General features: G+C 39.0%; 1 protein-coding gene across 2 annotated transcripts in view; it reads right to left on the bottom strand.

The window, feature by feature from the left end:
- Nucleotides 1–14,128, bottom strand: part of PDZRN4 (PDZ domain containing ring finger 4) — a gene marked incomplete at both ends in the record, with an annotated part of 247,573 nt that overhangs the window by 96,371 nt on the left and 137,074 nt on the right. Inside the window, one exon of one of the 2 annotated variants that reach the window (XM_080346991.1) lies at nt 8,339–8,407. The exons of the other annotated variant lie outside the window; for it this stretch is intronic. Coding sequence (XP_080203117.1) covers nt 8,339–8,407 — 69 coding nt within the window. Of the gene's footprint in view, nt 1–8,338; nt 8,408–14,128 lie in introns of those variants that run through there. 2 annotated transcript variants of the gene reach the window in all.

Raw genomic sequence — 14,128 nt, 5'->3', positions numbered from 1 at the left:
GTTATAGCACAGGTAACTGAAGATAATATATTTCTCTGATTATTTCAGTTGTTCAGTCCTCACAAGATTTAGCGCAGTTCATCCATTCCCATGCTCCTCTTGGTCCTCAGGACATAGGTCCTGGTCCTGCAGTTAATCATCTTTCTGACACTGGAGAGCAACTGAACACCTAGTAAGTTTGTGGATCTTTCCCAGGAGCCTCACCAGTCTTCTGCACATGTACACAGAAGCTGTGCTGACATTTGCAAGCAAGGTGGTCCCTGGAGGCACATCTGCAGATGCAGAACCTGTGATCCTAGCTAGAAACCGGCTAGGGTCTCAAGTGTGCACTGCCATGCTGACACAGCCACTGCCGGCTCCTGTTGGCACTGAGGTCTGTGGACAAGCCCTGAAAGTCCAGAGCCAAACATTTTCCTCCTCCTTAGGGCTAACCCCATATGGATGGGTCTTGGTCTCACTTCTCAAGCAATGATGCCTGCCTTAGACATGCAGAAGAATGGCAAACCCTCAAGAATTTAGACTGTTTCTAAACATTATCTTTAAAGTTCATTCCAATTCCTTTCAAATTTCTTAAACTGTAAAGCAAACCTGACTGACATTTGCAAACTTTTCTCACTGATCTTAAGTGAGGCTACTTTTAATGAGAAGTGGGTGTTTTTTTTAAACAGTATGATTCCAGGAGCTAGGAAAAAACAGAACAAAACAAAACAAATAACAACCCCTTCACATACTAAGAGAGATAAAACAAAACAGAAAAAAGTCTCCAGGTGGATGAATAACACAATTAAAGACCCTTGTAGCCTTTTGCAGGTTGAGCCCTCTCAGGTTCAACTCTGACATTAATACATATGAAGCACAGGAATTTTACATATGACTCAGTAGTATGGAAAATTACTCATTCTACTATACTTCTGTTGCTTCAGAGGTCAAACTTCATGCCTAAAACCTCTAGGGAATAAACTGCTACTGTATACAATCAGACCATAAAACAAAGGAAAAAGAATGTTTGCTTTGCTTCACTTTGCTGATTATCAGGGTTTGCTTCTGTTGGTTAAAAGCAAGCAAACAAACAAAAAAAAAGCAGCAACTTTACTCCTGAAAGAAAAGGAATGAATTATTTTTTCCACCTGAGAGTATAATATGTATAATTTCCAAACTTCCTTTAAATGAAACAATAAAAAATCACAACAGTGAGGGGTCATGCAAGTTTATGTTATGTAGAAATGGTCAAATAGCCATAGTGTCCTCTGCCTGTCCATACCAACATTTTAAACTTAAATACAAAATACAAACAACTACAAGAGTTTGTAATGTGTTATATAAAGACATTGGAATTCAATTTCTGGGTTCAGTCCATTGCATAAAAATATTTTCTTTATGAACTACTGCTTATTATTTAAAAAAAATATAGATAACCTGATAACAGTTACTGATCTAATATCCTCTCTCAACAGACTGATTTTTGTTACAAATATTGAGTGAAGTAAAACAAATTACAAGCTTGTTACACAAAAAATAGCAAGTAACTGTCTTCACTGCAATGACAGAGTAAGTGTATAAAGAATAATCTGCATCTAAATTTTTAAATTCTTTCATGTTTTGGTATTTTGAGGTAATGTTTGCAAGCTAGGAAATCCTCTTGTTCTTGAAAAAAATTATCTACCTAACAGTATCATCAGAGTAATTCACATGAACCTAGAAGACTGGAAAAGCCTTTATAGTTGAAATTAGCCAGTGGGCTCAAAGTCATGGAGTGGACAGAAAAGCACGTACTATTAGAAAAAGCTCATGTCTTTTAAAATAGCAGGTCAAATACACTCTGAAGTTAAACAGCCTTAAAGACAAAGATCCAGGAATTTTTCAGCTTCTTTTTTTCATTATTATTTTTATGAGATCTCACCAAATGCCTAGGGGTGGAAGAACCTCTGGGTACCACCAAGCCCTGCTGTACATGTCTCCATTAAGCTCTTAGCTCTTGAGAGAAAACTGATGAAACAACCTACTGTCAATTAACTCTTAACATAGACTTGGCGGAGTGTCTGGCTGACATTTTAATGCCCCTCCCCTTCAACGAACCACAAAACAAAAACATCGAACCCCTTAAATATGCTTCTTCAGCAGTTACTAGTCTGTGAATGCTCAAGGTAGCAAGATTGGTTTCATCACATCACTAATGTATAAGACTTATATAAAGATATGTTTTGCCTTAGGCCTGAGTATTATATCCATACCAAATCCCATCAGGAAGAAAGACTCAAGAAAGGATAGCTCTCTAAAAAATGTATAAAAACCTGATCATTAGAGGAATCCTTAATCTCCATTGTTAAATTCAAGATGCAAGGGACAGCAAAATGATGGAGAAAATAATGCTATTCAGTATCTCAACCACTTTTTTTTTATTTTTCATGGCATTGCATATCCCTGGAGATTACTGATATAAGCTCAATACGGCTTTGTATAGCTGCCTCTGTTGTACCCATCCCCTGAATTCTTATCTCACATACTATTGTCTGCTTTCTTATCTCACAACTCTTTCTTTATCCTTCCTCTTGAGGTATATGCAGGAACCATATGCCTTTTACAAGACAGTAAACAAGGACAGAAAATGAAAGTCTGGCCCCAGTGAAGTCTGTGGCAACACTTCAGAGTTTGATGGATTTTATCAGAAAAAAATAAGCGTTTTATCAAAGGCAGTTGGTGTGAGATCCAAAATAACACTTAGGCACTTAGCATATAATTCAGGTGTCATGTTCAAAAGAACGATCTCAAAAATCCTGCTAACGGGTTTAGGTTTTTAGGAAGTCAGATGATGACACACTTACATGCCTAGTTGTATTCATAGGTGTCCTCTCTACAGCCACCACCCATCCAGGCAGCCAGAGCTAGTTATTTTAAGCAGCCTACATATCCTCAGATCCAAATCCTCACAGTGTAATCCCCCAGGAATCCTCAAGGAGCCCTCACACCTAAACATAGCTCTGTGGTGAGAGCCTAAATCCAGACAAGAGGTGGCCTTTCAGATGTATCTTTTCAGCATAAGGTGACCCAAAGCACACAACTGAGGCCTGGATGCTTGGGACTCTGGGGATGGTACCCAGTACTCCTGTGGGTCATGGACCAGCACTCAGTGTGGGACAATGATCTCCTCCACCAGGGGCAAGAGCTCAGTTGTTAGCAATGCCACAACACTGGTGACACTTTCTGAGTACAGCCTGAACAAGCATTACAGCAATGGGTGAGTGAGCTAGATGAATGCTGCTCAATTGTTGGTGTAAAGAAAAGCAAGGAAACAGAAGAACCAGAAAAGCTGTGCTTGTTAACCACAAAGACCATGCCCTTATATGTGAGAGAAGTCAGCTTTTATGAACTTGTTTTTTAAAGTCTTTTCATTTCAGCAGAGGTTCTTTAAGGAAATTCCAAGTAAGTTTCTAGGACATGGCTAGAGAAGTATTACAAGCTTTACTTGATCATATTTTTACCATAAAAACACTGTTCTATTAATATGAGACAGAACAGCTTTGAAGGGAATCATATAGAGATGAGTTCTAAAATTGTTCAATTAAATTGAGAGGAAAGAGGACTACAAGTTTGTTGACTCCTTCAGCACCTCACAATTTATTTTCTGAACTTTTCTAACAGATATATCAGTACTCAGAAGAACTCCTTAGAAAAAAAGGAATCTGCGGGTTCTCAATTTTTTTGTTAAGAAATTTAGAAAGGAGCAAGAAGGAAAAGCTAGGAAATGCATTAAGATCAAACCAGATCTACTTTTGCTACTGATTTAATTCAATTTGGATAATTCAACTGATTTCAACAAAATTAAATCTATAATTTTCTCCTTTCATATTCTCCAAAGCTAAAAGTGTCCTGCCACACAATTTCTATTAAAAATAGAACTGAGCTATAAAGGGACCTCAAAATGTGTTCGTGCTGATCAAGCACAAGACAGTACTTTCCCATGGATGGTGAAATTCATGAGGAGCATTTGGAGGTGGCACTGAGAACAGCAAACAAAAGTGATGCAAAAGCTGATGGCAGATATCTCCAGAAAAGGATGGGAGCTAATTACAAACACCACACTGAGAACCTGTCACGTAAATACCTCACACAGCATAAATACCAAAGGTATGTATTAGTGGCTGGAGACTGGTTCACACCATCTAGTCTATTAAATTCTCTGAATAAGCCCAAACTTCATGAAGACCAGAGAAGGCAGGTCCCAGTGACAAGGAACAGTGCTTGGCCCCCAGTCTTCTTTCCTTACCCCAATACCAGCTATAAGCACTATTTCCTGAAAATGCTGAAGTGCCTCTGCTGTTTCCATGGGCAGGCTTGATGTCTCTCTTGCAAATACCTCTGAATTTGAAGAGACATATCACTAAAACTCAGTATTTCGAGCAGCCCAAGGGATATCAAATTGAACATAAAATCAGAACTCTAAACTGAGGAAAATTTGAGCTTTATGCTAATTATTGAAACGACCATGAGAAGCAAACTGCATAATCAGTCTTCAGAGGATTTTAAAACGCTGTAAGGAAGCTCTACTATCATCTCAGGTCAAATGTAAAATACAAATGTGCATCCTTCTAATTTTAATCCTAACTCTACCACTGACTTTGTGAGACACCCCAGATTGCCTCTGTTTTCCCTTCTAGCTTTTGACCTTTCTCTCTTTCAATCCTGAACTCAGATGAGCCACGACTGCTTCCTAACATGTAACTAAAAAAGAAGTTAACATTTGTATTTTGTTGACCTCTGAAAGTACTGTGTTTTCTCCGTCCCTCCCTTCGTTTTCTTTGGGTTAACTGCACATTTTGAAAATAAAGCATAAAAATTCCTGCAAACAAAAATTATTTCCATATGATATCCACAAAATTCTGTGAAAAATTTGCATTTCCTTGAGTCTCACACAAGGCTATTGAAAATCACTGCTGACTATTGATGAGATGGTGCTCCAGTTCATTCCCTTCAGTCCTTGCCTTCAATCATTTCCTTCAATCCAATTTCTCCTATCCTTTCTGCTAAATGGGAAAAGTCCTCACCATGCAGCTAACAAATGAGTTAAACACACTTTCACTGCAGCAGTGCAAGAGCAAACCAGCTGAGAAAGGCAGAGGTCTGATCCTAATGGATAAGAGCACACACACCAGATCCCACCATCTCTAAGTGACTTGATGTAGACTTCCTGGCTGCACATTCATTAGCTCAATCCTGCTTCTACAGCACACAGGAAATAAAAATAAAGTGCCCCATGAAGTAGCATGTAGGGCCATAAATTTCAAATTGAGACAACTTCTGTTTCTCCACTGGTAGAAATATGGAGAAGAGGACTTAGGGGGATGCTGTGCCTGATACCGTCTCATGATGAAGTCAAGAGGCAAAGCAGAGCCGTCCTCATGTCCTGAGGACAGGTGAAGAGGCACTCAGAAGCACAAAGTTGGTTCACCAATGCATATTGGTATCTCAAAACATGACTATTTAACTTTTTGTTTTCATCCCAGTCTGCATGTGCAAAACACAGTTATCAAATTTAAAGTCTCTATCATACAAGTAAATGCTGTTTTGGAGAGGGCCTCCATGGTCTCTGAACTGCTATCTCAGGGAAAGGCAAACGAGTCTGGAGAAAGGGGGTGGGGGAAAGAGCAAGGAATTATACATATTCTAACGATGTCTTCATTTCCCAGCAGCTCTACAACAAAAAGCTCTCTGGTGCTGAATCTGACCTCACTATAAACAGTAGGACAAAACACGCTTTACTGTAAGCACTTGCATGGTTTTCCTCTGCAAACACACTTTCCTTTGTTTACTGTATTTTTAAGTACATGAGTGCACAGACCACCCACAGTATCAGGTAGCCTAGCACTGGAAAGGTGACAGATGAGGCTAGGATTGCTTCCTTATATGAATATAAATTAATCTATCTGATCCACATATGCTAGTGAGCCACAGCTCATCCTCAGTCAGTTCATGTCCCTGGCAGGCTAACTTGTCCCAAGCTCTCCAGAAATCATGCAGATGAAAGAGCCAAGGCTGTGGTATAGGAATTACAGGACTGGAGAGTTAAAAAGGGATTTGCAAATCAAGTAGCAATGCCTGCCTTGGCTTAATTTAATTTATCATATTCTACTGCTGCTCCCTCCCCCCACAGCAGCAAATCAGTATTGTACACAGAAGCAGTTATGGTGTGAGATACTACCTGATCTCTACTGTAGCACCTGGTTAAAAATATGCTCAGTATCCTTTGGGCTCTGACCTGTATACACTGAAACAAAGATAGGGATGAGTTTACAGATGAACACAGGATCTGGCAGTGAGCACACTAAGTCATTTCTCTGCTCTCCTTCTGCACCTTATCAGTGACATTTCCCTAACAGCACAAGATGCAGCACCAGGCTCACTGCATTTCAACTCCCCAAGGAAACTCGCTCAGATCCTCCCAGGGATTACACTTTATCTGGCAAGCACCAGAGTAAAAAGCGAAAGCACTAGTTCATTTTGGACCTTGGTTGTTCACATCCACAGACACTCCAGCTTAACAGTTGAGAAGATAACAGATAAAGGGGAGAATATCTCTAGAATCTCTTTAAAAAGCCCATCTTCGGGTTTGTTGATCATTTCAATAGCATTTATTACCATGCAACCTTAATGCAAGGTGTATTTTGAAAATGCACTCACTCTGAACCAGGCACAGCCTCTTTTTTCCTTACACACATGCAGCCCTTTAAGAAATGTCTAATCCACTTGATAGCACAACCTGCATTTCTTATTCTCTGGCACAGAAAAGCCGACATGGACCTACTCCACTCTCTACATTTTACACTTTCAGATCAGTTTGGCAATCCAGAGCTGGGGAGGGGGAAAAGGAGGAGACAGAAACACGCTGCTACACTTTTCCCTGTGCTATTACTGTAAGAAAATATGATGATGGGATTACAACTAACTATTGAACTAAAGGGAAGTGTTCCACCTAGAGACCATCTTCACCAGGCAAGGCAATTGGCAGGTTACCTGCAAACGGACACTCCTTTAGGATTGAATACGCCTGCTGGTTCTGTGCTAAAAAATGACGCAGAGGTATTGCCCCCAGTAGTAATTAACAATGTTAATCTTCTTCTTCCTCTCTATGGTGATAAAAAGAGTCATTTTTATATTTAATTAATGCAGAGGATCATTTTGGAAACTGGCTAATGAGGCTCTGATCACATTACCATGAAAATGTGCATTAACACTGCAACTGAGGAGGCTGCTTCATGTGTAGAGAATCCACTTTGTAATTAGCCCACTGTGAAATGAATCACGTCAGGAGGAACTCAGAGAACCAGTCGGCAATGGGCACTTAGCTGCTGCTGTGCCAATAGACCACCAACACTGTAAGCTGTTTTTTCTCCTCCACGCTGCCTGTCAGCAGCAGTGCAGCCCAAAACTGCAAGCGTTCAGCCTCTGTCAACGCCAATGTGTCAAAGCCAGGACAAATTATAGAGAGCGAGAGAACTGATGCTGAAAGGCACTAAACTTTAGTATGCGAGGATCTGCTGTGCCAAGAGGAAAGAACAAACAAAAAAGCTGCAAATCAAATACTGATTCAATAGGATTCGAGCAAAAATTATGGGCTATTATGGTAAGTGCTTGTTTCGTCTTATCTTATTCTGAAGGAGCTGGGAACACATTAGCAGCACACTGCTACACTGCTACTCACTCTGCTATGATGCTGAAAGAGACACCAAAATATCTAGATGGGATTAAGATCTTTGTCTAGTAGCAAACAGAAATAACACACATATAATGAATGAAGCAGCACATCTCAGCCACGGAAACCTTGTTGTGCTCAGTACCTGTTTAAAGATGACAAGTATGCTTCAGAATAATTTCAATTTTAATTAATTAATCTGAAAATCTAACATGCTTCTTGGTCAGCACAGACATGTCATAAAAACTTTGCTCCTTGACTTAGAAATAGGTGAGATCACAGACCTAAAGCTTTCAGAGGCAGCAGTGCAACTTATCTGAAATCAGCCTTATTACCAAAGCTACGGGCTCCCTTAAAACATCACCGATACGGTTCAGTGAGATTGCAGCTATATGACTGACATCTTGGCAGAAGATGCACAAAAATGTTAAAAGAATCCCACAGGAAGTCATCTGAAGGGGGAGTGGCAAATGAGCCGAAAACAACAGGCACCCAAAATACTAATAATTACCAGCCCCCGCCCAAACAACTTAGCTAGCAATTTTGCAAAGGAAAAAAAAAGGCAAAGCAAAACAAAAGCATCTCTACTTACTCTCTGTAAATAACACATATTTTTACCCTGGAGATGCTGGCAATATCCTCTGCACTCACCTGTGAAACTTCATAGAGCAGTTTGTAGTGTTCCTCTCTCTTCTGAAAAGTGCACAGATTGCAGCCCATCCTAATAAGCAACACGAGAGCAAAGCCTCTAATTTCCCCAGCACTGAAAGGCAAATGCACTGACAGGGAATCACCCTCCAGACTTGACTACTGTTTTTCATCAGTCACTCCAGCCCCGAAACACAGGCACAGCACTGTGAGCTGGAAGCACACGGCAGGGCAGCGTGTAGCAGCATGCTCTTCTTCCCTTTCCCTAACTATCTTACACTCCCGTATACACACACAGAGTTTCGACTCAGTTCATGGCAACACTCCCCCTGTCTCTGCATCAGTGCACATGACTACACAGATTCTCACTCATGAATATTAATAGCCTCTCATTGATTATTTATGACAGAACGTGTTAGCGGGGAGGGGTGTCATAGCTGCTGCTCATGACAGATGAATATTCACTAATTAAGAAGCAAATGTACTGTGGTTAAACAAAATTCACTTGTGTCAATACCATCGCTGTTTATTAAGGTTAGAGGGACTAAGCCTCCCGTATTTCACCCACACTCCCCTTAATTTTTACAGTAATTGTGAGACTAATTCACGAATGGGGGCGGGAAAGGCACAAGCCAAGTCTTGTGTTAGGTCTCCACCTTGTGCAACAGGGATCACGGTATTCGTTTAAAAGATCTGCAAGCATTTTAGGAGAGTGCTTATGAAACCTGAACTGATGTTGCTAAAAATTTAAAGCAAAGAAGGAAGGAAAATCCACCCAGATGGCTATACTGCTAGGTTCACCTTTGGCACTGCCAAATTTAGCCAAAATTCCAGTGTACTCATAAAAGGCACAAGTTTATAACAACTCATCATACATATCCAGTACATGTGGAGATTCAGGTCTGCCTGATCTCGTGCTTTTTACAGATATACCCACATTGTATTGTTTATTAAATAATCTGACATTCAAGTCTCTTCTGGCATGTAAAGCAGATTAATAGTAATTATAGCCCCAATTTCTAAGAAAATTAACAGATATATTCTATTGGAGTCCTAGATACCAAAGTTTTTATTGTAACATGTCATTATATCTTATTTTACCATACCTAAATTAGATTTTAATGGATCCACAATTCTCAATGTGTGTATAAGTGCAAAGATGCATTTAAAATTAAACCCACATGTTAAATGTTAAGGTCAATGGAAATCACACTTAATTCCAGGCTGACAATAATTCCTACAATGAATATCATGTAATCCACTGGTAGTTACGTAAGATAAAGAGCCCAAGTCATGACAAACCAAGTCAGAAAACAAAAAGCTGCTTTTGTTTTATCACTCCTTTCTCAGCAACTCTGCTAATCAAGAACTATGTCCTTGTTTCAAGGCATCTTTAATCTGGAGGGGATAGCAGGTGGGATCCAAAGCAGAAATAATTACTTGGAAACCAATGAAACCAGTTAGTTAAGATTGACACTGGGCCCTAAAGAGTTGTAATTACTAAGCACTGATGTACAGCCACTATTTTTTTTTTGGGTGCAGTTTCCTAAAAGTGCTTTGTCAAACATTTAAAATCGATAACAGGAAATGATTCTAATGAGCACTAATTGTTAACAAATTGGCTTTGCATCTTGCAGCACCTCAAACACTACCAACACCGGGTAGCAAGCAGATCAACAATCATGTGCTGCTTATCAGTCCTGCCCCTTGGGATGTAATAATCTGATTTTCTGGGCCTTCATTTTACCTAACAGCCGGGATGAAAGCCAAGCAGAAAAACCTACAGGAAAAACTGGACCATTACTGTGAATTCCACATATTAGTAAAGTTTGCTAGAACCTCTATGTAAATTACAGATAGGCTGAGACTAAATCTTAATTAAATTCCATCTCCTTTAATAAATCAGCAGAGTCAGGAGGAGTCAAATAATTATCATCAACAGAGCAAGCTTTTATCTTCCAGCACTGGTCTAAAACATAAAGTTAAGATTACTTTTTATTTGATGGAAGAATCTGAGCATGCAGGTTTGGTTCTGAACTTTCCTAAAGTCCAAGGGTTTCAAAAGCCAAACCACTGAGGTGGGTTCATCACTGTCAGAAAGAATCATCCTCTGTTCTCCTCCTCCACAGACCCATGAAATGCTGCTCATGCTGAGAGGTTTAAGCCCATGAAGTAAACATCAACTCAATCTTCGAAGGTTTCTATATTGTGAGGTGCAGAAGGATTCTCAGATGTGTAAATTCTGAACTTAAGGAAGTGAGATCAATGAACCAGACAACAGTCATGCAAGGACACCTGCGCTGTCTTTCGATGAAAGCGTTCCCTCCTTCCACAGACACAACTTCTTCCTCTGACACATACACAGTCTGAAAGCTAAGCTACATGCATAAAAAGAGATATGATTTATCTGGTATATCTTTGATAGTCCTTTAAAATTAGTTCTTAGAAAAGTGGGGGAGGATATATTAGTACAAGTATCCAGTTGTATAGATACAGGAAACAAACAATAAACAAGAACAAATAACTCAACATACAAAACAAGCAATGGAAAACTACAGTTAATCTTTCAGCAGTTTCCACTGACAGTCTCTTTTTTTCATTGCTCTTTCTCTGGTTCTTTTGTTTTCTTCTCTGAAGCTGACATAGGCTTCTCCATTCATTTATCAAATGCCTGCCCTCTGCCCATACAGAGAGTAAAAGGGTTCTGTCTTCTGGTTCTGCAGCCGCTAATGGGCACAGTCTGCAGGGCTGACTAGATTTATTTGAGAAGGAAAGATGTTCTTGGGCTCCATCTAAATATGATGTTTTGATTTTACATGTTTTCAAAATACTAAACTTTGTGCAGCACAGAATGACATTTGAGGCAAAACTCAATTGAAATAATGAGTAAAATGAAATATATCATGTGCTTTGGTCAGGTTGAATTTGAAGTTGCAGAGAAAGCAATCTCTTTCTGTCCTTCTCTCTCTCCTCTTAATCCCCCTCCAACATCAATACATAGCTAAAGGGACCCAAAAGGTACTAAAATATAATCAAGTAATTCTTATTCCACATGTAATTCAAAGATATTTGAATAATTCAATGCTGTTCTTGATTGTGGAGTTCTCCATGTTCATCACCTACAATTTAATGTTACCATAAAGACTAAAATCATAATTTATAGTCAAACCAGGAATGCAATAAAGCAAAGGGATGGAGTTTAATTTCAAGATAGTTACAGCAAAATTTCTGTTAACATTTTCAAACAAGGTGCCCTGCTTAGGTCTTCTAATTAATTTTAAGCATCTAGGAGATGACTTACATGTTTGCTATATAGTTTCCTCATTAAGGTATAGAAGTGTCTAATTATAAGCACCAATGCCTGAAAGTTTATAATTGCAAAAAATTAAAGGCAACGACACTGCAAATGCAAGGCCACTCACTCCTTTATATCCTCTTTATCACACAACTAAAAGACATAAAATAAAATATAACATTCATTTTCAGTGAGGACAGTAAAGCTGTTGGTCCAAAATCAGTGGTGAAACCCAATGAGGCAAATGTGGAATTCCAAGATTCTTTCATATGCCCTTGAATTCACATTCTCCTCCTGAATTTACCCACCTCACTGCATTTGCTCTATAAATTTTGAAGACTTCCCAGAAATCTAGCTCACAGAATAGATGGCAATGCAATTTATAATCTTAGGGCTGCATACTTGTAAAACAAAAATATAATATAAGAAAAAAAGAGATTTGAAGAACCCTTTGCTTATTCTCACTGTCCTGAACAAAAACTCAAAACTCATAAGGATTGATCTCAGTCTGGCCAGATTTTTAATTCATCATGATAATTACTGTTTTTGGTAAAGCCTCAGCTGCTAGAATCAGGTGACTGTATACCTCAGTCAGTTTGCGTATTACAAAACCAAAGAATTACCCAGCCCTATGATTGACGAGAAAAACTTTAAAACCTTCAGTAAATGTAACCCAAAGTCTCAGGTTTGCATAGACGCTAACCAGCCTGAACTGCAAATTAACATAATGTATATTACCCAGGAGGCTAAATGGAGGTGCAAACTATGGGAGTACAGAGTCACTGAAATAGAATCATAGAATCATTTATGTTGGAAAGGACCTTTAAGGTCATTGTTTTCAACCATCAGCCTAACACTGCCAAGTCCACCTCTAAACTATGTCCCTAAATGCCACCTCTACACATCTTTTAAACACCTCCAGGGATGGTGACTCAACCTCTTCCCTGGGCAGCCTGTTCCAGTGCCTGACAACCCCTTCCATGAAGAAATTTCAAAATTTCAACAAAATGGATTTTTGTAATTATATATTTAAAAAAGTAAAATTTAACCACATTGCCTACAAAAGATAGATGAAAATCTAACTCAATGTAAAAATGCACTGTAAAAATATTTTCCACAGACACACAAAATGCATGATTAAAACCAGTAAGAATGTGCATCTACAATAAAATGCAATATTTGCAAGAACATTATCTCCATAGGAATGACACTTATTTAAACTTCTATCCTTTAGCACAGCTACCAATACTTCATGCACTGCTCAAAGTCATAGCAAGAATAAGGGTGATTAGGAGAAAAGGCAGGACATGGAATTCCAGTGTCCTGTATTTCCCAGGAGGATTGTAACTTATCTCAAGACCATCCAGATCTGACTGTAAATCAAATGGGTTCCATAAGTGGAATCTTCCATTAGGCTCAGATGCCTCCTGGAAGGCACGGAGCATCTATGACATCATATGACACAAGCCCAGTCTGTTGATTTTTTTCTTTTTTTTTTTTTTCATTCATGATTGACACAGATCTATGAGATTCCTGGTCCAAAATCAAAATACATGTCTCGAGAGAAGCAGAAAGCAAGCACATGAGAGACCTTCTCTGCCACGGCTGCTTACAACACCAGAACTACTTTCTCTTTTGTTCTCCACAAGTTAAAACAAATCGCAGGAACCTCTGTTTATCTATCACTTCATGTGGATGGGCTGGCTAGCTTTCTTTGGGAAAAGTACAATTCCTTTTCCAGGTCTACTGGCCAAACTTCAGACTGCTTTGATACCTCTTCTTCTCTTCGTCTTTCTTTTCCTTTTCCTTCTCAAAGTTTCATCCCGGATATTATATTCTAAGTTTTTTACACTGAGTGGCTTCCCTATTGTTTCTTAAACTGCTTACATAACCAACTACAGAAGTGTGGCAGAACACCAAATGATGCCTACACTGAACTTTAAGGCCTTAGGAATACATGAAGACACCAAGTGGATGGCGTCAGTTAAACTGAGAAAATGGGTCAATGATGGCCATAAGAGTCTTCTATAAACTGACTGTGTTAGCAAATTTTAAAACAAACTGGACTTTCTCTTGACTTTCTCTACCTCATACTTTTACTTTTTTTTAAACACATGATCATGTGAAACCAGACTGAATATCTTTACTGCACTAGAGAGTAGAATTACCCACAAATAAGCTTGAAACGATTTAAAGGAAACAACAAAATTTTATTCAGGATAGCCAAATGTAAAATAGCTGAAAAGAGTTGTGGAAAAAAACTCTGCTTGTAGATAAACTGGGATATGAAGTCCCATGTCAATAAACATTAAATAACACGCTTAGGGAACATTGCTACAATACCCAGAGTTGTGGTCTCTAAAGTTATTTCTACTCAGAAAACAGATCTGGAGTTGTGGATTAGTTTCCTTTAACTACAGGTTCAGTGCTTAACCACAGTAAGAAATCAAGCAAAATGTAAGGAATTTTAGGAAAAGACTGACAATGGAGCAGAAACT

The sequence above is a fragment of the Nesoenas mayeri genome, assembly GCF_963082525.1.
Source record: "Nesoenas mayeri genome assembly, chromosome: 1".
Classification (NCBI taxonomy): Eukaryota; Metazoa; Chordata; class Aves; order Columbiformes; family Columbidae; genus Nesoenas; species Nesoenas mayeri.
This window is presented reverse-complemented; position numbering and strand designations above follow the sequence as displayed.